The sequence below is a fragment of the Erythrolamprus reginae genome, chromosome 10 (assembly GCF_031021105.1).
Source record: "Erythrolamprus reginae isolate rEryReg1 chromosome 10, rEryReg1.hap1, whole genome shotgun sequence".
Taxonomy (NCBI): Eukaryota; Metazoa; Chordata; class Lepidosauria; order Squamata; family Dipsadidae; genus Erythrolamprus; species Erythrolamprus reginae.
In genome coordinates this window covers 49458516-49481700 of record NC_091959.1, presented here as the reverse complement: position 1 = coordinate 49481700, position 23185 = coordinate 49458516, and the positions used below count along the sequence as shown (strand labels likewise).

The following is a 23185-nucleotide window of genomic DNA, read 5'->3' as shown; positions in this document are numbered from 1 at the left end:
AAGCGTGATTGCACACCCAAGGAATTTGTCTTGAGTGCAGATGATCTCAGTGTAAATAAAAGAATATATAGGTTTGTCAAGAATCATGAGGTGCAACAATTAATGATTGTCATAGGAGTCAAATTAGCAATGAAACTCTAAAATGCAGAGAAGAGTGACAAAGAGGATGAGGGGATAAATGGAGGCTAAAACATACGAAGAACAGTTGCAGGAACTGGGCACAGCTAGTTGAATGAAAAGAAGGACCAGGGGAGACATGAGAGCAGCCTTCCAATATCTCAGGGGTTATTGCCCCAAAGAAGAGGGAGTCAAGCTATTCTCCAAAACACCTGAGGATAGAAAAAGGAGCAATGGGTGGAAACTAAACAAGGAGAGAAGCAACTTAGAACTAAGGAGAAATTTCCTGACAGGCAGAACATTTGATCAGTGGAACAGCTTGCCACTAGAAGTTATGTTTGCCCCAAGACTGGAACTTTTTAAGATGTTGGGTCACCCTCTGTCTGAAGTAGTGTAGGGTTTCCTGCTCAAGCAGGGGGTTGGACTAGAAGACCTCCAAGGTCCCTTCCAACTCTGTTGCTGTTATTATTATTATTATTATAGGAATGGGATTTAGGGGTTCTCCAAACTGCCCAGAGTCTCCTGAACCCCCAGCAGGCCCCCCCTGCTTTGAAACCTTGTCAGGTGACCCCCCCCAGCTCTCCCTCCTCCACCTTCAAAGATGCGGTCACTTCCTCGTGCAGCCTCCCTGGAGTGTAATCCTTTTGCATGAAGGAAAAATATCTGGCAGCCAAGGGCCTGGGATGAAGCAACCACTGTTCATGGCTGGCGGACGGAGGCGGCCCCACCCTCTCCCCTTCCAGCTGCGGAGGAGTCGAGTGGAGAAATCCTGGGACAACGTGTCCTCTTCTTCTTCTCCTCCTCCTCCTTCAACCTCTTTCCCGCGCCTCTCTTTGCGCCGTTGCTGTGCAGATGCTTGTCTCTTGAAGGACCTGCCTCGTGGTCTTCCAGGAGATCCGGAGGTCATTCCTTCTCCTCGAGGGTGCCCCTTCCGATGAAGGGATGGTGCCCCTGGCCGAGTTCCTGGCGAGAACCTGCAAACCTCACCTGGACTGAAACGCCACAGGCCGTTGGAGGAATTCGACGCTTTTTCTCCTTCTGAAGGGAATGAAAAGTGCTTTCGGTGAAGTGGAAGACGCAGGACGGTGACTTGGCTGAGCCAAAGGTATTGGCTGCGTCCATTATCCCTGGTCCAAAATAGTGCTGTGCGGTTGGTTTTAAACTTCTCCAGGTCCTCCCAAGTGTTGGCCCCAAGTAGATCTCTACCTTGGGTTGCCAATTCGAGACAGGGCCCAATTTAAACTGTTAGGGATGGTATGTATCTTGGTGTACACCATCAAAGGACTTAACTTTCGGCAGGGGAGGGTCCCACAGACACATACAGCCACATCAAAATTGCAGGGCCTTTCAAGATCTGGCCCCATGTCTGTGGAACAGTCTTCCCTTCGGTTAGAGGAGAATATTCTCCGCCTCCGCAAGGCATTAAAGAAATTTCTCTTTGATTCAGCAGATTGTTCTGGGGATCAGCAAGAGGGGAAGAAATTGGAGAAGTTGGGAAGGTCTCCAACAAGTTTTGTGGTTTTATTAGTTATGTTTTAGCTAAGTGTGTGTATTGTCATCTGTCTGTCATTGCTAGTTGTATACGGCTTGCTGTTATGTTGTTATGCCCTTTGTTAAAAGGGCATTATAAATAAACTATTATTATTATATCATTAATATTATTATTAATATTATCATATTATTAATAATAATCTCTGCCCCGAGTCTGTGGAGAGGGGCGGCATACAAATCTAATAAATTAAATTAAAAATTAAATTAAATTATTGTTGTTGTTGTTGTTGTTGTTTTCTCCTCTCCGGGGAAGTAAAAAACACGCCTGTTTTGCATTGATCAGCTTTTATATCTAGACTTGCAAAACCTGAACCCTGAGACAAAACGTGAGTGGCCTGAAAAATTTCAGCTTCCTGCTGCTTGGCAAGGCTGAAAGTGGTCAACGTGTTTGGCCACCTAAGGAGTTGAGCATCTGTAGGGTAGCCACAAACCTCTTCCCAATCTTTGAATACGTGTTATATCTCACGGAGGAGGATCGTGCGAAGGAGGAGAATCTCAACCTCTAACTCGAATCCCTGGTTCTCCTTTTTTCTCCTTTCCCAGAGTTGAACCCTGAGACAGCAGCCTCGTAAGCACAATTCCCTCCTCTTGTAAAGTTCAGGGGGTTGTGAAACAGTTGGGCAAGAAGTCTACGAAAGGGATGGAGAGACTGAAAAGCCTCCACTGGCATATTTTCAGCTGGTAGTGGCCCTCAGGCGCCTACCTTCCTTCTTGCCTAGAGAGTAAACAGGGGAGAGAGTCCAAAGTCGAATTAAACCAGCAATATAATTAAACCAACCAACCAATCTGTCAGTATTTATGTATATGTAGATAGTAGCCGCTCTTCTCCCTCTAATATAGCTGAGAATCTCCATCAGATATGATGGCAATGACTCAAAAGCCCCACAATTCTTAGAGTTTCTCCTTAGAGAGTGCAGCTTTTCTGGATTCAAATGAGGAAGACTTGGGTCCAGATGAGGCCAAATAACCTTGAGGTAGTGTGACTTTGATGGACACCTTGTTTTTTCATCTGCTGTTTGGCCGTTTGGTCATTTTGTTCAGATTTCTTCTCCCACCAAGTCAGTGGAGGAAATTATTTCTTGCTTTTGCAAAAACAGATGTGCTGGTCAGCCAAGGAGATGATGGTGGATGTGGCCACACTTAATTCCTCCAAGAATTCCAAATTGGCTTCACATCCAGGTCAAATTTCTTCTGGCCAAGCAGATGTTGACGTTAGACTACCTATGGTTTTCTTAATGGGGTCTGAAAGATCTAAAGATGGGGGAAACAGGGCTGAACTCCGGTCTGTTTTCTACTTCTCGTGTGTTAGAAGCAAAAAGGAACCGTGAAGCTTTCTCATGTTCTGCTTCGTGGCTCTTTCAGGAACAAAGAGGCGGCTTTAATGCGGCATTAATGTTTTGAGTGCATGGGGTAACCAGAGAATTCATTAGGTTAGCAAATTGGGTTCAGGGATTTGCATAGCATGTTACCCTTCCCCTGTTCCTACTAAGCAGGTTTGCTGAGCAGGGAAAAAACCCTGTCAGTTCTGTGTTAGCAACAACTCCAGAAGAGGATTGAGGGGTGGTGATTTCGGACAGTCTCCAAATGGGTGAACAGTGCGGTCAGGCGGTAGGGAAAGCAAGTAGGATGCTTGGCTGCATAGCTAGAGGTGTCACAAGCAGGAAGAGGGAGATTGTGATCCCCTTATATAGAGCACTGGTGAGACCACATTTGGAATAATAATGTGTCCAGTTCTGGAGACCTCACCTACAAAAAGAGATGGATCAAACAGAACGGGTCCAAAGTCGGGCGACAAAAATGGTAGAAGGTCTTAAGCATAAAACGTATCAGGAAAGACTTCATGGACTCAATCTGTATAGTCTGGAAGACAGAAGGGAAAGGGGGGGGCATGATCGAAACATTTAAATGTGTTAAAGGGTTAAATGAGGTTCAGGAGGGTTTAAGTGTTTTCAATAGGAAAGTGAACCCAAGAACAAGGGGGCACAATCTGAGGTCAGTTGGGGGAAAGATCAGGAGCTACGGGAGAAAATATTATTTCACCGAAAGAGTAGTAGAGACACCCACACAGAGACACACAGAGTAAAAGATGGAATAACTAGAGGAAAATAACTCACCTTGGTTTTGGAGGACCTCTTTTGCAAAATCAAAAGTTCCTTTGGGCTACTATTTATTTATTTGTTTGTTTTGTATTGGTTATATATAAAGATATAATATTTATATACATGATACTAGTAAGAGAGAAACATTAGGACAGGGGATGGAAGGCACTTATGCACACCCCTTACTGACCTCTTAAGAATTGAGTGATGTCATCAGTGGACAGTCTAAGGGTCAAGTTTTGGAGCTTAGGTGATGATACTACAGAGTCTGGTAGTGAACTCCATGCATCAACTACTTGGTTACTAAAGTTGTATTTCCTGAATTCGAGTTTGGAGTGGTTTACTTTGAGCTTGTGCCTGTTGTGTGCTCGTGTATTGTTGTGGTTGAAGCTGAAGTAGTCATTGGCAGGAAGGATGTTGTAGCCGATGATTTTATGGGCTATGCTCAGGTCGTATTTAAGGCGACATAGTTCTAAGCTTTCTAAACCCAGGATTGTAAGTATAGTTGCGTAGGGGATTCTGTTGCGAGTGGAGGAGTGGACGGCTCTTCTAGTAAAGTATCTCATCGCTGGCCAAACGGCAAATAATTCTGCAGGAAATTCCCCCCCCCCTTTTCATCTCGGCTTCAGGGATTTGCAGCCCATGGAAAAGGTTAGCAACAATCCCAGGCTATCAGGCGCCCCGTTTGAGACAATCACAATACTGTTAATGCAACACTTTGTGTAGGGATTTATCTGGTGAAGATAAGGAAGGGAGGCCAAGAGGGACAAGTGATTAACTTCAGTCATCGCTCAAATCACTGCTTAATCACGAGGACGGTCTGCAACAGTCGCAACACGGAACCACAAAGCAATCCTCAAACCACAGTGCTGGGTTGGCTGCAATGGACAGGAGGCAGGACCCCAACCCAACCCAACCCGATAAGACTTTAGAAACATAGAAACATAGAAGATTGACGGCAGAAAAAGACCCTCTGGTCCATCCAGTCTGCCCTTATACTCTTTCTTGTATTTTATCTTAGGGTGGATCTATCTTTATCCCAGGCATGTTTACATTCAGTTCCTGTGGATTGACCAACCCCGTCTGCTGGAAGTTTGTTCCAAGCATCTACTACCCTTTCAGTCAAATAATATTTTCTCACGTGGCTTCTGATTCCCCCCCCCCAAGTCACCTCCGATTGTGCCCCCTTCTTCTTGCTTCTTGGGTTCACTTTCCTATTAAAGACACTTCCATCCTGAGCCTTATTTAACCCTTTGACATATTTTAATGTTTCCATCTTGTCCCCCCTTTCCCTTCTGTCCTCCAGACTCTACAGATGGAGTTCATGGAGTCTTTCCTGCCTTTAGGGGAAGGGGCAGCAGATTCAGAGAAATATTGATCTGAATAGGGGGGGTTTCCAGACGTCGTTCAGTGGTTTTATAAACCGCTCTCTGGGTTGCCTCACATTCCTCCCAGCTCAATATGGAGGGTCAGCAGAATGAAAAAAAGAGAAGAGCGCTGGGGAATTTCCTCTGCAGAAGTGATTTTTTAAAATTTTTATTTTTTGCAATGGATGAAACAAAAGGAAGTGCCAAGATTTCAGCAAGCTGGCTGAGAAAGAGAAAAAGAGAGAGAGAGAGAGAGAGAGAGGTTTTTGTCCTCTCCACTGATGTCATTAAACTGATATCTGCTCCTAGTCTCCTTTTACAGGTTCCTTGGGGTGAGTTTGGAAATGACCTCCAGAGGGAACTTGGACAGGCTGCCCTCAGACTTCAGCCCGAAGACACTGGGGGAGTCAGACACCCCTAAAGGCCGAGGGTTGAAAATGCATCGCTCAGCCCCCCAGAGCAGGGGTCCCCAAATTTGGCCACTTGAAAACTTGTGGATGAGAATTCTGGGAGTTGAAGTCCCCAAGTCTTCAAGTGGCCATGTTTAAGGACCTCTGCCCCAGAGGGTCCCTTTCGGAGAAGGTCGCCAGAGAAAAAGGCAGCATCTTCTCCAGGAGGCTGAAGGACCAAGGAAGGTCTGATGACTCTTTGGGCTATTGATATCCTCCCCAAGTGTCTCCGTCAGATTTTGGAGGGCTTCTGAAGTTAAGCAAGCCTTGTGGAGGAGAGGAGAAGGGAGGAATGTTTGGGCGTATACCCTGGAAAAGGTGAGTCTTTCCTAGCTCTGGAATATCAGAGAAGACACCAAACCAAACCAAGCTAAACAAACCAGGGTTTCTGCAGCCCAAAAGTCCAGGATGATAACCATCCTAGCCAAATTTAATCTTTGACTGGTGGTAATAATAATAATAATAATAATAATAATAATAATAATAATAATAGTAATAATAACAACAACAGCAGCAGCAGCAGCAGCAACAACAACAACAACAACAGAGTTGGAAGGGACCTTGGAGGTCTTCTAGTCCAACCTCTGCTTAGGCCGGAAACCCTATACTACTTCAGACAGATGGTTATCAAACATCTGCTTAAAAGCTTCCATTCACAACTTCTGGAGGCAAGCAGTTCCACGGGTTAAGTGTTCTAACTATCAGGAAATTCCTCCTTAGTTCTAAGTTGCTTCTCTCCTTGTTTAGTTTCCACCCATTGCTTCTTGTTCTGCCCTCAGGTGCTTTGGAGAATAGCTTGACTCCCTCTTCCTTATGGAGTGAGGTACTGGAAGGCTGCTATCCTGTCTCCCCTGGTCCTTCTTTTCATTCAACTAGCCATGCCCAGTTCCTGCAACCATCCTTCATATGTTTTAGCCTCCAGTCCCCTAAACCTCTTTGTGGCTCTTTTCTGCACTCTTTCTAGAGTCTCAACATCCTTTTTGCATCATGGAGACTAAACTGAATGCCGTGTTCCAAGTGTGGCCTTACCGAGTGGTATTAACCCTTTGTGTGATCTTGATTCTCTCCCTCTGTTAATTCAGCCTAGAACTGTGTTGGCTTTTTTGGCAGCTGCTGCACACGGCTGGCTCATATTTGAATGGTTGCCCACTCGGACTCCAAGGTCCCTCTCACAGCTACTACGGTTGAGCAAGGTACCACATACACTGTACCTGTGTGTTTCGTTTTATGTGCTCTGGGAATACCCCTCAATCTGGGATTGAGATAATCAAGCTCATCGGATCCAAACAAGATCAGAATGTTGAATATTATGGTCTGCAGGATTTGCCCTCTTAACAATGACCTTGCTACAGCCCAAGACCCTCCTCCTCCTCTCTTGCCCCAGGCACGCAAAGTTCTCCTTTGGGAAGTGGGTCAACCCAGAGGCCTCCCACTACCAGGCCTTGATATCTCCTGGAGCTGCTTAATAGCCTTTTTAATTTATTTTTTTTTAAACCCAGCTTGCAACAATTTATGTGTCGTTTTCCACTGCTAAATCCTTGGAGACCCTCCAGAGCCCACGTAGGGACCTGCGTCGCTCGAGCATCGTCAGAGTTAACGTGTCAAAACTTGCACAACGGTTTGGCTGAGTCAGCAAAGGGACCAAAGAGAAAACTGAAAAAAAGGAAGCGGGTGCTGAGATGACAATTTTGTGGTCAACCAAAATTCACACTCTGCTCATCCGGCCCCCTGAAGAGCCGATTGCCCCCAGGGGCTCATTCTCTTAAAACGATGGCTGGGGCAGAGACTGGATCTCCATCCCGGTGGCACAATCCCTTCCTTTCCTGCGCCCGCGGAAGGCCAGGCAAATTCACCCCACCAACCAAGCCAGGGGGGTGGGTTCTGGCCTCTCCCACTGCCGATTCACTCAGGGGTAGGCACGGGCATTGGATGTGGGCGCGTACGTGCGCAGTACTTTTTAAAAGCTTTGACGCATGCACAGACTCAACAAAATGTATCCAAATGTTTCACCGCTTTGTTGGAAATGCAAAAGGGAAACAGGGACCTACCACCACTTATGTGTTCTGCCGGGCTCTCTGGTAGGAGCCTCCCGAAAATTCAAGGGTACAAATTTCACACACACACACACGTTTGAAAATTCAAAACAATGTTCTTTATCCCAAAATTCAAAATAAACTAAGCACTCTTTTTGTATTGCAAAGAGCACTCATCCCAAAACAACCGGGTAGTCTGTACAATTCCCTTAAGCAGTCATTAAGTACTTAGCTAGCAGCTATGAAGAAACTTCACAACCCTTCTTCTTCCAAAAACACACACACACACGTTGCTCTGCTCTGGTTTCAAAGCCGTGAAAAATGAACAAACAAAGTCCAGAAAACAGCAACACAGGATGCCTGAAAAACTGCGATCAGATACTCTTCCACAATGGCCAAACTCACATGCCGCTATTAATAGCAGCAGCCCTAATTACTGGAGCCCCGCCCAAACACAGGTGGGCTCTCTTATCTCCTGTAATATGTCCTTACTTGGTCTCTTCTATGCATAATTCTGCGCTTGCGTGGGTCCAAGACGTCTTCATCCGAATCAATGGAAGATAATGGAGATTGACTGCCTGGGCTGTGTGCCAAGCCCCCCTCTTCCAAGTCACTCCCACCTTCTTCTTCGTCCGAGGAAACTAAACTCTGAACTGATTCTGTCGGCAATAACACAGGCCTGTGACATGTTGAATTTCCCCCTGCATCCACCTCTACATTCTCTGGGGCAGGAACTGGGCCAGAGCCAACCACAACATTATGGTGGACTTGCCCAGTGCAAAATCAAAAGCTATCTAGAGCAAATTGTGGCACAGTCAATCCTTTTAAAACCTGATTTTTTCCTTCTTGGTATTGCAAGGTAGAAATTTAAAAATGAAGACAAATACTTAATCCTCCATATTATAAGGGCAGCAAGATTGCAAAACAGAAACAGCCCCACAACTTGAAGCTTCATAATTCAGGTCCAAATGACTTTGGAACTACAGGAAAAAGATAAATCCAAATTTTACAAAATATGGGAAAATTGGTACAAATGGCTCAAACAGAAAAAATGCATAAAAAAACCTAAAAGAAAAACAAAAATTGACACTCCTTCCTTTCATACTGAAATAAAATGAAAATATAGAAACATTGCACCATAAATCGATGAAACATCAAACCCCTAAAAACAAATTCGTACTGTTGTGGTCAGCTCTGGCCCAGCTCCTGCCCCAAGGACTGTGGATGTGGGGGAGACATCCACATGCTGCAGGCCTGTTTTGCCCCCGGTGGAATCTGCTGATGAAGGCTCCTCTGACCAAGAAGACATGAGTGACAGGGAGGAGGAGAGTGGGGCAGACAGCTCAGAAGGAGATCAATTCTCTAGCTCCTCCTTGGATTCAGAACAAGAGTTAATGATACAGCCACGCATGCGGAGAGCGATGCAGAGGCAGCAACAACTGAGAGATGATTATCAAAGAAAATGCGGCCACCTGTGGTTGGGTGGGGCTGTGGTCATTAGTGAGGCTACTATAAAGAGCAGCCTGTAGGTTTGGCCATTGTGGAGGATTATCTGATCCTTGTGTTTCGTGACTGCTTTGCTGACTTTGACCTTTTGTGTGCTGATTTTTCCCTGCTTTGAAACTAAACCAGAGCAAAGTGTGTTTCACTTTGTGAAAGAAGAAGGACTGTGAATTGCCTCACAGCTGCAAGCTAAGTATCACAGAACTGATAAGGGACTTGTACAAGTTACCAGTTTGGTTGGAGACCAGTGCTCTTGGCTATACCAAAAGAGGGCTTGGTTTAAGGGAATTTTCATTATAAAGAACATTGTTTTGAATTTTCAAACGTGTGTGTGTCTGAAATTTGTACCTGTGAATTTTTGGGAGGATTCTACCAGAGAGCCCGACAGAACACCGTATCTTCCTCAGAAATACCCAAAATGAGTATAATATAATATACAGAACTATAGAAAACAAACTCACAATTCCACACACAGAAGCAAAAAATAAGAATGCAACAGCAACAGCAGAACCGAGAGAATTGGCTCAGGGGCCAAGTTCCAGCGACCCAGGCCGCCAAGTTACTACCAGTTCCATCCTCATCATAAACATACAATACACATAAGGACAATACTGATTCTCCTCCGAAGTCCATGTCGGTCTTGTTGGGTTGCAGAACCAAACCAGACAGTGACAGAGGTGCAGATGACAGACTCAATGATTCCTTTGTAGAAGTGTAAACAGTGAAGATTATTTTTTTTTAAAAGAATCGGTCCGAACCTGGAAGAACCCACCCACCTCTGAACCAAACCAAGTGAAGGAACCTTATTAACTGTGAATCCCACCTGGGCCCAGCTGCAGCCCCAGAGGGAAGAAACGGTGGGTGCAAAGGCCGAGACCCCTCCCGGTCAAAGGCTGCCCAAAGTCTGTCTAAGCAAGCGATTGCCGTCAAAAGTCTGCAATCTTTTATTTGGAACAAACGTCCGGAAAGAAACCAAGCAGGCTGAGTTCGGAGCAGCTTCTCAACAGATCGCCTGCTTAGTTCTGCATTTTTTGGCCCTCTTCATGAACAGCTGCTGGGTGGAGGTTTCTGATTCAGCTGAACGGTCACTTCTCTCCGGCCAAGTGTCCTGCATTCTTGATGACTTCAGGAGCCCAAAGATACAGCTTGGATAACAGCATCTTCTGTCCTTCAACCTGAACTTAGAAACATAGAAGACTGACGGCAGAAAAAGATCTCCTGGTCCATCTCATCTGCCCTTATGCTATTTCCTGTATTTTATCTTAGGATGGATCTATGTTTATCCCAGGCATGTTTCAATTCAATTCCTGTGGATTGACCAACCACGTCTGCTGGAAGTTTGTTCCAAGCATCTACTCCTCTTTCAGTCAAATAATATTTTCTCACGTTGCTTCAGATCTTTCCCCCGACTCACCTCAGATTGTGCCCCCTTGTTCTTGGGTTCACTTTCCTATTAAAAACACTTCCCTCCTGAACCTTATTTATGTATTTAAATGTTTCAATCATGTCCCCCCTTTTCCTTCTGTCCTCCAGACTAGACAGATTGAGTTCATGAAGTCTTTCCTGAGAAGTTTGATGCTTAAGGCTTCCCACCATTGTTGTAGCCCGTCTTTGAACCTGTTCAATTTCATCCATATCTTTTTGTAGGTGATTCTCTTCTCAGTAGATAAATAAACCCACCCATAAATGAATGCACAAACACAATGTGGATGTTTTTTAAAAAAATTAGGGCAGGGTGTGATAGTATCAGTGATTGCTGATCTAACCCAGCCTTTGATCCCTCTGGAGTTTCAAGAGGTGTTTCCTCAACCACAGCCCGTGATCCTCTTCATCTTGGGATGCTTTGGACAACCTGAGAGCTAAGCCAAATCCCTTGGGCTGATCCGTCTTCGAGGCACTTTGGGGTGCCCAAGAACCCCATAACCCAGTGAAGCCTGGGTTAATGGGTTTTCTTAGGAAGTTGGGGGCAAGTTCCACCATGATTTCTACCATACCTTGCACCAGTTTGATCCCTTGTCCCTGGGGAAGGAGCTAAACCCAGAATTGTCAAAGAGGAGGCAGCAGCTGAGCCTGTTTGCAATGCCACCAGGGCTAGAGATAAGCAGGGGAGCTTCCTTAGATCAAAGCAACAGAGGGCCTGGGGAAAAACCTCTCCCCCCCTCTGTGTCCCTGGCTGTGCAAAGCTGTTTATCTGGGCTGGAGCGTGTAACAATATTGGTTTCCCTCCCTGCCTCTTCCCAGCTGGCATCCGGGCTCAACAAGTGCCAAAAGAGTGTTGCGGGAGGATCTGGAGATCTTTCAGAGGGCAGCACTCACAAAGCCATTGGAAATCTGACCAGAGCACCGGTGGGCAGACCCCGAAGGAGGCTCGTGCTGGGATTCCATCATGAATTGAATTCTTCTCTCTGATCCTGAAGGAATCCCCTGGAGACACTTCGGTTTCATCCCTTCTTCATTTCAGGCTTCTGGGCCGACTCCAACCAGGGCTTCCAATGCTCCTCTTTCCCTGTTGGGCTCTGATTTCACTCAGGGGTGGAAGTCCAGCTGGCCAAAAGAGATGAAGTAGATTCAACACTTGGGAAGGAGAAGTCTTTCCTGATACGTTTTATGCTTAAGACCTTCTACCATTTTTGTAGCCTCTCTTTGGACCCCTTCAATTTTGTCAATATCATTTTGTAGGTGAGGTCTCCAGAACTGGACACAGTATTATTCCAAATGTGGTCTCACCAGCGCTCTATACAGTGGGATCCCAATCTCCCTTTTCCTGCTTGTGATAACTCTAGCTATGCAGCCAAGCCTTCGACTCGCTTTCCCTACTGCCTGACCGCACGCTTCACCCATTTAGCCGCCCTGAGTCTTCGGAAAGGGGCGGCATACAAATCTAATAAATTATTATTATTATTATTATTATTATTATTATTATTATTACTATTATTATTACTATTATTACTACTATTACTACTATTACTACTATTACTACTATTACTACTATTACTACTATTACTACTATTACTACTATTACTACTATTACTACTATTACTATTACTATTACTATTACTTTTGATTGATTGATTGATTGACTGTCAGAAATCCCGACCCCTCAATCTTTCTCTTCTGGAGTTTTTGCTAACGCAGAACTGCCAATACAAGACTCAAGATTGAGGATCGTCTCAAGGAAGCGGTGGCTATTGGTTCCTGGAAATCAGTGACCACCTTTTCTTGAGAAGATGCCCAAGTGTTATCTTGTGGCAAGTGTCATGATATGGCAGGATGCAAGGGGGGGGGGGTGTTGCACCCTGAAATGACAAATACAGGAAGCCAGGAAGGATGAGGGAGCTAGTAATATCTGATATCACTTACTCACCCTTCCCTTCTTCTCTTCGCACTCCACTTCATTTTTTCCTTGCACTGTTTTCCTATTCACGCAGGTGACCATCCAGACGGCTGCTCTTGAAGACTTCCCTGGGCCAAAACATCTTCTGAAAGCGACGTTTCCTCACCAGCAAAGTAAGGCCGCCATCTCTTCCCAAGGTGAGGGTCTATGCCGGTGGGTGGGGTTTGCGGAATGACAGGCAGCCACGTTATTCTCCTCCTGGGACACGTTAAGAGTGTCAAAGAAGTTGGAGTGCAGAGCCAAAGACCTCATGGGAAGAGACCACACTTGCCCGAGGGTGGGAAATGATTTTCTCTCCATCCCTTCCGAGGGGCAGAGCGGCTAAGATTTAAAATTGTCTGCAACCCACTTTCTCTGTGGGCATCTGTGCATTGGAGATGCTTTGCAAGCTCATGCAACTGCCTTATTTCTCATGCAACTCAACTGGTGTGATGGGTCACCAAATTGGAAGTTCTGCCCCTTTCCACTTATGACCTTGTCAGTCCTGGTGAAATCAGTTGATCTCCTTGGATCAACCAAACTTGGCCAAGGATCCATTCTACACATTTGGAATAATACTGTGTTCAGTTCTGGAGACCTCACCTCCAAAAAGAGATGGATAAAATTGAACGCATCCAAAGGTGGGCTACAAAAATGGTGGAAGGTCTTAAGCATCAAACTTCTCAGGAAAGACTTCATGGACTCCATCTGTAGAGTCTGGAGGACAGAAGGAAAAGGGGGAACACGATTGAAACATTTAAATATTATCATTATTTATTATTTATTATTTATTAGTTTGTATGCCGCCCCTCTCCGAAGACTATGACTAAATATGTGAAAGGGTTCAATAACGTTCAGGGGAGAAGTGTTTTTAATAGGAAAGTGAACCCAAGAACAAGGGATCACAACCGGAGGTTAGTTGGGGGAAAGATCAGAAGCAACGTGAGAAAATATGATTTGACTGAAAGAGCAGTAGATGCTTGGAACAAACTTCCAGCAGACGTGGTCGGTAAATCCACAGTAACTGAGTCGAAACATGCCTGGGATAAACATAGATCCATCCTATAAGATAAAATACAGGAAATAGTTTAAGGGCAGACTAGATGGACCAGGAGGCCTTTTTCTGCCATCAATCTTCTATGTTTCTATGTTTCTATTCCCCGGTGTGCATCTAGAAAAGAGGTGGAACTTGGATGTGGTGGCCACAATAATCTTGACTTTTTTGGACTCTGGTCTGAAGGGATAGAAATTAGCTGCCCATTCAGGCACGTCTAGGCTCAACTCCTATGAAAAACACACAGCTCTGACTTGGAAAGTATGGGCACATTGGTGTGTGTGTTTGGGCACGAATTCCAGGAGACGGGCAATTTTGGAAAGAAAGCCGAGGGAGCAGGGGGCTGCACGGCTAAACCAGGCCAGGGTCTGTCTTGGTGGAGGCCGGAACTCTTTAGCCCGATCCTAAGCAGAAGGGAGATGGAACAGGCGCCCTTGTGTGCCGTGGTTTGTGTAGCCTTTTCCTATCTCGCCCTGGGCTGAGATTCCCTTTGTTTTCTTTTTCCTCTGGTGGTTGTGTTTCCAAACACCTGATAGCCTTGGCTTTGTGCTGAGCAGACGGTTCTACAGGCATCCTTATCTTCTGCCTAGACAGCAACAATTTCGTGCCTTCGAGCTTACCAGAAACAACAAAGCACAACAAGTTGCCCGTCCTTGGTGTTGCCGAGATAGAAACCAGGGGAAAGGCAACCCTGTAGCTTTTTTGGGGGGGGGAGTGCTTGGGGGCGCTGACTATGGTTGGTGGTCAGGGCTTCAGTCAGGAGGCTTCTAAATCAGGACATCCTGTTTGGGTTTTGAGAAGAAAAAGTGATGAGCTGGTTGCTGGCGTTGCATTGCAGAATCTTTTTGCAAAATTGGAAGTCCACCCGAATTGAGAACAGAAATTGAACTGTGCATGTTCCCATCAAGAATAGAGGGTCTCTCTGGCAGTGCTTAATGGGCCACTGGGCATTCTGACTATGCACAAAAATGTGAAGAATTGGTCCCACCAGCCCAAAGAGGACACGGTTAGAAGCTTTGGTATTCATGGAGAAACATAGGAAGAATGGTTGCAGGAACTGGGCATGGCTGGTTTAACGAACAGAAGGACCAGGGGAGACAGGATAGCAGCCTTCCAGTATCTCAGGGGTTGCCACAAAGGAGAGGGAGTCAAGCTATTCTCCAAAGCACCCGAGGGTAGAACAAGAAGTAATGGGTGGAAATTAATTAAGGAGAGAAGCAACTTAGAACTTAGGAGAAATTTCCTGACAGTTAGAACAGTTGATCCGTGGAACAGCTTGCCTCTAGACGTTGTGAATGCCCCAACACTGGAAGTTTTTAAGCAGATGTTGGATAACCATCTGTCTGAAGTACTGTAGGGTTTCCTGCCTAAGTAGGGGGTTGGACTAGAACAGTGTTTCCCAACCTTGGCATCCTGAAGATATCTGGACTTCAACTCCCAGAATTCCCCAGCCAGCATTCGCTGACTGGGGAATTCTGGGAATTGAAGTCCAAATATATTCAAGTTGCCAAGGTTGGGAAACACTGGACTAGAAGACCTCCAAGGTCCCTTCCAACTCTGTTGTTGTTATTTTATAATTATTATTATTATTATTATTATTTATTATTATTGTTGTTGTTGTTGCTGCTGCTGCTGTTATTATTATTATTATTATTATTATTATTATTATTATTATTATTATTATTATTATTCTGAAGTCCTAATTGGGCTTCTGCTCGGTCCTGTTCCACCTTCTTCTCCATCCTCAGAGACCCCTTATTTGGAGATGTCAATTTGGTGGTCAAAAGATTAATTGAACTAATTAAACGAGGCAGGGGTGGGTGGGAGCCCACCAGGTGGTCCTTTTCTGGAAAGAAGCCATGTTCATGCTTACAAAAATGCAGGACTCCAAGCTCTGCCCAATCCAGGACCCTCATTTCATAAGGTTCCCCCCAAACCTTCTATCCTTGAGTGACAACTTCACTCAGAACTTTGTGGCTGGCCGCTGCTGTGGCTCCATCCAGGATAGCAAAGTTTCCGATCCTGCCCATTCGGGTGCCACCCAAACAGCTGCTTGCCTCCCTCCCTCCCTCCCACACAGACCAGGAGGGAAAGCAGAAAGCCAAACTTCCCTGAAAGCGTTTCCTCTTTCCAAAACCCCCGCCTGCCTGCGGAGCAGCCCCAAAGCAGACCTCGCCTCCGACGGCTCATTAAGCAGGAACGTTGCTTCCCTCGTCCTTGGCTGAGAGGCTTCGTTCCACCGGGTGTCATTGTTGTTGTGTGTTTTGTACCTTTGGCAGGAAAAAGTTCCCCGTGAGGCCGACTCGGCTGAACTGGCAAGGGCAGACCTGCGTTGAGCGTCGCTTGTGGACGGTAAGAAGATTCATCTCAAGGACCTTTTGGGATCCTTCTCTTCCTTCGCTCCTGGGCCCTGGTTTGGTTTGGCTGGCTCAGGAAAACCTGTGGTCTGCCTGTGATTTGGGATGCCGTTTGGAGAAACTAAACTTATTTATTTATTTGTTTGTTTGTTTGTTTGTTTATTTATTTCAATACACAATACATATTGAAGAGGATAGACATGAAGTCTTATAGATAAAGAAAAGATATAAAAGTAGAGGAGAAGATATATGAAAGGAAGAAAAGATATATGAGATATGAGATAAAGGAAAGACAATTGGACAGGGGACGAAAGGCAGGCTGGTGCACTTATGTACCGCCCCTTACTGACCTCTTAGGAACCTGGAGAGGTCAATCATGGATGGTCTAAGGGAGAAATGTTGGGGGTTAGGGGTGCAGATAAAATAAAATAGCAGAGTTGGAAAGGTCATGTTCTAGTTTGACCCCTTGCTTAGGCAGGAGACCCTACTCTACTTCAGACAAAGGGTTTATTTATTTATTTTATTTATTTATTAGATTTGTATGCCGCCCCTCTCCAAAGACTCACAGGATACAGTATAAAATAGTGAATACAAAACAAATCTAATTAATTAAAAAACTACATAAGCTAAAAACCCAATATATTAAATGTTTGTATTGGTTTATTGGTCAGGGGGTCTGGATCTATTTACCTAAAGCCTGGCGACATAACTGAGCCTTGAGACTCTTGTGAAAGGCGAGGAGGATGGGGGCAGTGTGAATCTCTGGGGGGAGCTGATTCCAGAGGACCGGGGCCCCCACAGAGAAGGCTCTTCCCCTAGGCCCTGCCAGATGACATTGTCTGGTTGTCTGGTTGATGGGAGCTGCAGAAGGCCGACTCTGTGGGACCTAACCAGCCACAGGGATTCCACGGCCGGTTATCCAACAGTTTCTTAAAAACTTCCAGTGTTGGAGCTTTCACAACTTCCGGAGGCAGGCAGTTCCATTGATCAACTGTTCTGACTGCCAAGAATTTCCAACTCTGCTACTCTGCATTCTGATCCAACTGGACAATAACTTGAAATCCTTGTTCTCTTGGCTTCGTCGTATGATAATTGAGATGGCCAAGGAACCTTGGAACTGGGACCGTTCTGGAGTCTGGTTGCATCTCGCCCACAGCTTTGGAAGGGGAGTCCATCTGGTCTTCTAGAGGCCAGGTGGCTTGGCCCCTTCTTGCTGGCAGGATCCCAACTGCCCCTCTGTTTTCTGTAAAATCTGGCCGTGAAATATTAATGTTTTCTGTTTGCTTGGAAATCCTTTGTCTTGTCTTTAAGCTCTAGCTTAAAATTTCTTGGTTCCATTGAGCAGGATCTCCAAGGAGAAGGCAATGCTGGTTAAAAATATGTATATGCTTTTAGTTGGGTTCTTCTTAGTTCAGATTTTAACCCAGTTTTTCTCAACCATGGTCACTTTAAGACTTGTGGACTTGAGCTGCCTAAGATAAAATACAGGAAATAGTATCAGGTCAAACTAGATGGACCAGGAGGTCTTTTTCTGCCGTCCATCTTCTATGTTGTTTCTATGTTTCTATCAAACTGTCCACTTGGGAAGCAACACTGATTGACAATCAAATTCACAGGCTGTTGTGCAAATGGAATAAGTTGTGCAAATGAAACATTCAATGAGAATATTTCACTCACTCAGATCTAGGGTGTGTTCTTTGAGGGTTCCCTTTATTCTTTTTGAGCAGTATATTGAGCAGAGCCTTCTCTGTGGCGGCCCGAGCCCTCTGGAACCAACTCCCCCCAGAGATTAGAATAGCCCCCACCCTCCTTGCTTTTCGTAAGCTCCTTAAAACCCACCTCTGCCGTCAGGTATGAGGGAACTAAGATAATCTTTCCCCCTAGGCTTCTACAATTTATGCATGGTATGTTTGTATGTATGATTGGTTTTATAACAAGGGTTTTAGCTGTTTTAGTATTGGATTTTTACATTCTGTTTTTGTCACTGTTGTTAGCCGCCCCGAGTCCACGGAGAGGGGCGGCATACAAATCCAATAAATAAATAAATAAAAATAAATAAATAAATATTTGTATATAAAACTTCTCACCACCTTTTCCAACTCACAAATTTTATTAAAAGGCATCGGCTGCTACCTCTCACAAAGACTTTTTAGTAAAAAATTGTGGTTTATGTATTAAATAATTTACACCACTATGCTCTGCTTGAAAAAGGGTTTTTGCTTCTTCTTTTTTAAATGTCACCTAGACAAAGTCTACCGGTGCTGTAATATAATTTAATCTAACAGAGGTACCAGACTGATGTTCCACCACTAGATCTGCCTTGTTTCTCCTGCAAGGGATTCTGGACATTTTTTCAAGGCAGGAGATTTGTTTTCAGGAAAGCCGTGTTCCGAATCCTCCTTTCATATGGGAATTGGTTAGGACTGGGGTCATCCAAGGAAGGAGTTGTGAAGAAATTAGTCTATGTTCTTCTCCATCCATCCGTAACAATTAGTTTGGACTTGCAACAATAGTTCTTTGTTGTTACTCAATTGTTACACAGCTGCTACAGGCAGGCAGTCTTAGTTGGGTTTTTTTAAGTATCTTTTTTAGTTATTTGCATATAAAAAAACGGACAAAAAGTGATAATCAAATACAATTGCAAAAACAAGCAAAAAGAACACAGAAAGAAAAGAAAGGTGAAGAAGAAAGAAGAGAAAACATGAAGAGAAGAAAAGAAAGAAAGAAAGAAAGAAAGGGAAAAGAAAGAGACAGGCTCAACTAATATGTTAACTATCATTATTTACAAAGCCTTTAAATTGCTATTTTGAATAGCTATTTTTACATTTCATACATAAGGTCGTTTTTCTAGATCGTTCTTTTGAGTAGGATTGTAAGATTACATATCTGTAACTAGATTTGATGTTTCTTGCAAGTAAAGGGTAATAGTTATGTGGTTATTAATTAATTCATAATAAAATTAATTCGGTTATTAATTTCTATCTATATATACATCTATTATAATTTCCTACTGCCTTATCTTCATCATGTAATTCAGATAACCAATTTCGGTATACATTTTAAACAAATTGTTATTTTAAATGTTTTTAAATTTCTGGATGTTTATCATTCATACATTGTTCTATTGCAATTTTATAAGTCTTCTTTCTATCCGAATTTTATAAGTCTTCTTTGTTTTTTAATTTTAATGTTAACATGTCCGTCTCCGCGCAGTCAAGTTTTTGATCAATCTGTGTTCCAACAGGTCATGGAAGAATGGGAGAACTATACGTACATGGACTACGATATTTTCGAAGACTTCAACCCTGACAGAGACATATATAGTACAAAAACCCCAATAGACCCCCTGACTGCAGTCCAAGTGGTCGCTGCTGTCATCTACAGCATCACCTGCCTCCTGGGCCTATTGGGCAATGGTTTGGTCATCGCCATTATCTGCCAGATGAAGAAATCGGTCACCACGATCTGGTTCCTCAACCTGGCAGCGGCCGACTTCCTGTTCAATGTCTTTCTGCCCCTGAACATCGCCTACACCGCCATGGGTTTCCACTGGGTTTTCGGCCGGGACATGTGCAAAGTCAACGTTTTGCTTCTCAACCTCAACATGTACACCAGTGTGTTCCTGCTGACCACCATCAGCTTTGACCGCTGCATCCTGGTGGTCTTCCCAGTCCAATCGCAAAAGCGCCGGAGCCCGACAATTGCTTGGTTGTTCTGCACCCTAATTTGGGTGATTGGTTTTCTGATGAGCTCCCCTTCCCTTGTTTATCGAGACATCACCCCTTCCCGGGATCGCATCCTTTGTTTTAACAACTTCACCTTGTCCATGTCTCCCAATGCCACCGCTCTCGGCCAGCAGAGGCACAAAATGGTGACCACCATTCGCTTCTTGTTGGGGTTTATCATTCCCATGATCATTATCACAGTATGTTACATTACCATCATTTTTCGGCTGAGAAAGAACCGCCTGGCCAAATCCAAGAAGCCCTTGAGAATTATTGTGGCCATCATCACCACCTTCTTCTTGTGTTGGTGTCCATACCATACTCTCCACCTCCTGGAGATCCATCACCACTCAGTTTCAAGCACCGTCTTCGAGATTGGGCTGCCCCTGGTCACCGCCATCGCTGCTTCCAACAGCTGCATGAACCCCATTCTCTACGTCTTCATGGGCGAAGATTTCAAGAAGTTTAAGGTCACCTTCCTGTCCAGGCTGGCTAATGCCCTGACCGAGGACACAATCCATTCGGTCCAGTCGTTCTCACGCAAAAGCGTCACCAAAGCCATTTCGCTCACTGAGAAAGAATCCATTTTACTCTGAGCTTTGGGACCCAACGTGGATTACAGTAGATCATTGGTTTCCAGCAATGATCCAGAGTTCTGTGTGGTTGACTTCTCGGATTACTTCAGTGGTTTCAGGAGGAACTTGACATTGGCTTGGTGAATCTAAGTCAGCGGTGGTTATGTGATTCTAAGTACAGTGGTACCTCTCCCTAAGAACGCCTCTACTTACAAACATTTCTAGAGAAGAACCAGGTGTTCAGGATTTATTTTTTTTGCCTCTTCTCAAGAACCATTTTCCACTTACAAACCCGAGCCTCCGAAACTGTAACCAGAAAAGGTGGGAAGAAGCCTCCATGGGCCCTCTCTAGGAATCTCCTGGGAGGAAACAAGGCTGAAAAAGGCAGGGAGAAGCCTCCGTGGGGCCTCTCTAGGAATCTCCTGGGAGGAAACAGGGCCTCCACCCTCCCTGTGGTTTCCCCAATCGCACGCCTTATTTGCTTTTACATTGATTCCTATGGGACAAAATTGCTTCTTCTTTCAAACTTTTCTACTTAAGAACCTGTTCATGGAACAAATGAAGTCCGTAAGTAGAGGCACCACTGTACATTCTTGTTTATTCTTACCACAGTTTTTTGAAGGTTATGGCATAAACACCTGATCCTAACCACATAAACAAACTTCATGACAAAGGAAGACCCAGTGGTTGAACTTCAACCTGTAAAGTCTTCACTGCATCTTACAAATTCTTGGCAATAAGCGTATTTTGAACTCGGGGGGTGGGGGGGGGGATGGATCAAACCCTCCACTGGTCTGAGGATTGGGAAGTTTAGGTTGAACTTGTTTTAGACAGGACCCTGAAACGGTGATCTCTCTGGATAGTAGATCCTTGGAACAAACTTCCAGCAGATGTGGTTGGTCAATCCACAGTAACTGAATGTAAACATGCCTGGAATAAACATATATCCATTGTAAGATAAAATACAGGAAATAGTATAAGGGCAGACTAGATGGACCAGGAGGTCTTTTTCTGCCGTCAGTCTTCTATGTTTCTATGTTTCTATGTTTCTATGGTATGTCTCCTGGCCATTTGTACTTGTGTAAATCCAGGTGTGATTTCTCACTCTATCACCTTCTATATGAGCAGCCTCATTTTCTGCACTCCTCAATTTTCCCCGTGGAGAATTTCTAGTAAAACCACCACCACCCTTTCCTTCCACACTATAAATCACACTTCAGAGAACAATTATTTCCTTCGGCTTCTGTCCAGGAACTTTTTCTCTCTTGTCAACTTTTGCATGAGATTTCATAGTCCACGAATAAATCTTTTTTTCTAGGAGCACCCCGTGTATTCAATTTCATGCCCAGTTAATTTGGGAAATAATTCATTTGCCCCCTCTCTTTCTTTTCACTGAATAGACCTAAATCTGAAACGATGAGCTAGAATCCAGCCCTGGGTTTATAGCTCGATAAGTTGCTTTTACTTCTCTCAAATCTAAGAAAATCGCTTTGGATCGTATCTGGAAAGACACACGGACTATGGAACCTTTCCTTCTGTCCCCAGAAGTGTCAGGGAGAAGAACTAATCCAGCTCTGGAATAGATGGACAAGGTTTCGTAACTACTAGTGGTCTACAAAAAATGTGACCAAAATTAAAAGGAAATTGAATTTGCTGCATCAGCAACAATCTCTTGCATGACAAAATTAGAACATAATGCAGAGACATTCGACAATCTTTTCCAGCTAGTGAATTTTGAGGGTTTAGTAAATAAAAGTAATTTCAGCCATTGGCACGAGAGTTCATTGCCCTCAGTCCATCTTGTGCAATATTGCGTGCATTGAAAATTAATCTGTTGTGTCACATTTTCCACAAATGAAAAAGCAGGTACCAGTCATTGTTGTATGTAACATTCCTAACATGTATATCTGTATTTAAGATAAGTTGGGGTTTTTTTGACTTGGTATTTCTTTAAAAATGTGCTGTTTTCTCAACCACCACCACAAGCAATTTTGTAAAGTCCATCCTTTTTTAAATGACATAAATAAAATCCAAGCAGTGATGTCCTGTAGCGTTTGTGTTACCAACTGGAGCACACATTAAATAAAGAGATGCATTTTTGTGTGATGGTTTGAGTGAAGAAATATTTGGAGAGGAATTATTAATGACTTCATGAACTCCATCTGTAGAGTCTGGAGGACAGAAGGGAAAGGGGGGAAGTGATCGAAATGTTTACATACGTTAAAGGGTTAAATAAGGTTCAGGAGGGAAGTGTTTTCAATAGGAAAGTGAACCCAAGAACAAGGGGGCACAGTCTGAGGTTAGTTGGAGGGAAGATCAGAAGCCACGAGAGAAAATATTATTTGACTGAAAGAGTTGTAGATGCTTGGAACAAACTTCCAGCAGACATGGTTGGTCAATCCACAGTCACTGAATTGAAACACGCCTGGGATAAACACATATCCATCCTAAGATAAAATACAGGAAATAGTATAAGGGCAGACTAGATGGACCATGAGGTCTTTTTCTGCTGTCAATCTTCTATGTTTCTATTAATAAAAGAGGTGGCTGGGGAATTCTGGGAGTTGAAGTCCACCGGTTTTAAAGTTGGCAAGATTGGACCAGCCCTGAAATAAATACCTAAATAAATCTGTGTCTTTATTGGTCTCTTCTAAGAACCTTAATTGTGGAGTTTTTCATGGTCTCTCCTTCTTCACAGCTCTGGAAGGGCTAAAAAACATCACCCATAAACAAGAGACTTTGGTGCCTCTGGGTTGTTGATTTTTTTTTAATCTGCAAAGTGTTTTGTTGCACATTTTCATCTAATTAATCGGAGTGTTACCCAAAAAGGGCAAATTGGGTGAGGGAGATAATCAAGGAAAACAATTCCTCTCCGAGGCAGACCAACAGGGCTGGGATGGAGGCTGCAGCCTTGAATAATGTATTTTCATACTTATTTCCACAAAGGCCCAAACTTTTAGGTTGACTAGAAAAAGTGCAGAG

General features: G+C 44.2%; 1 protein-coding gene across 2 annotated transcripts; it reads left to right on the top strand.

The window, feature by feature from the left end:
* Positions 1-888: 888 nt before the first annotated feature.
* On the top strand, positions 889-22309 carry CMKLR1 (chemerin chemokine-like receptor 1). 2 transcript variants are annotated; one of them, XM_070763332.1, is made up of 4 exons: positions 889-1222; positions 12548-12650; positions 15826-15898; positions 19148-22309. In XM_070763332.1, the coding sequence occupies exon 4, from the start codon at positions 19151-19153 to the stop codon at positions 20222-20224; it is 1074 nt and encodes a 357-aa protein (XP_070619433.1). In that variant the 5' UTR covers positions 889-1222; positions 12548-12650; positions 15826-15898; positions 19148-19150; the 3' UTR covers positions 20225-22309. The 2 variants fall into 2 exon arrangements, with proteins under 2 accessions (XP_070619433.1, XP_070619434.1); XM_070763333.1 differs by lacking the exons at positions 889-1222; positions 12548-12650 and adding an exon at positions 14622-14721.
* The last annotated feature ends 876 nt before the right edge of the window (positions 22310-23185 follow it).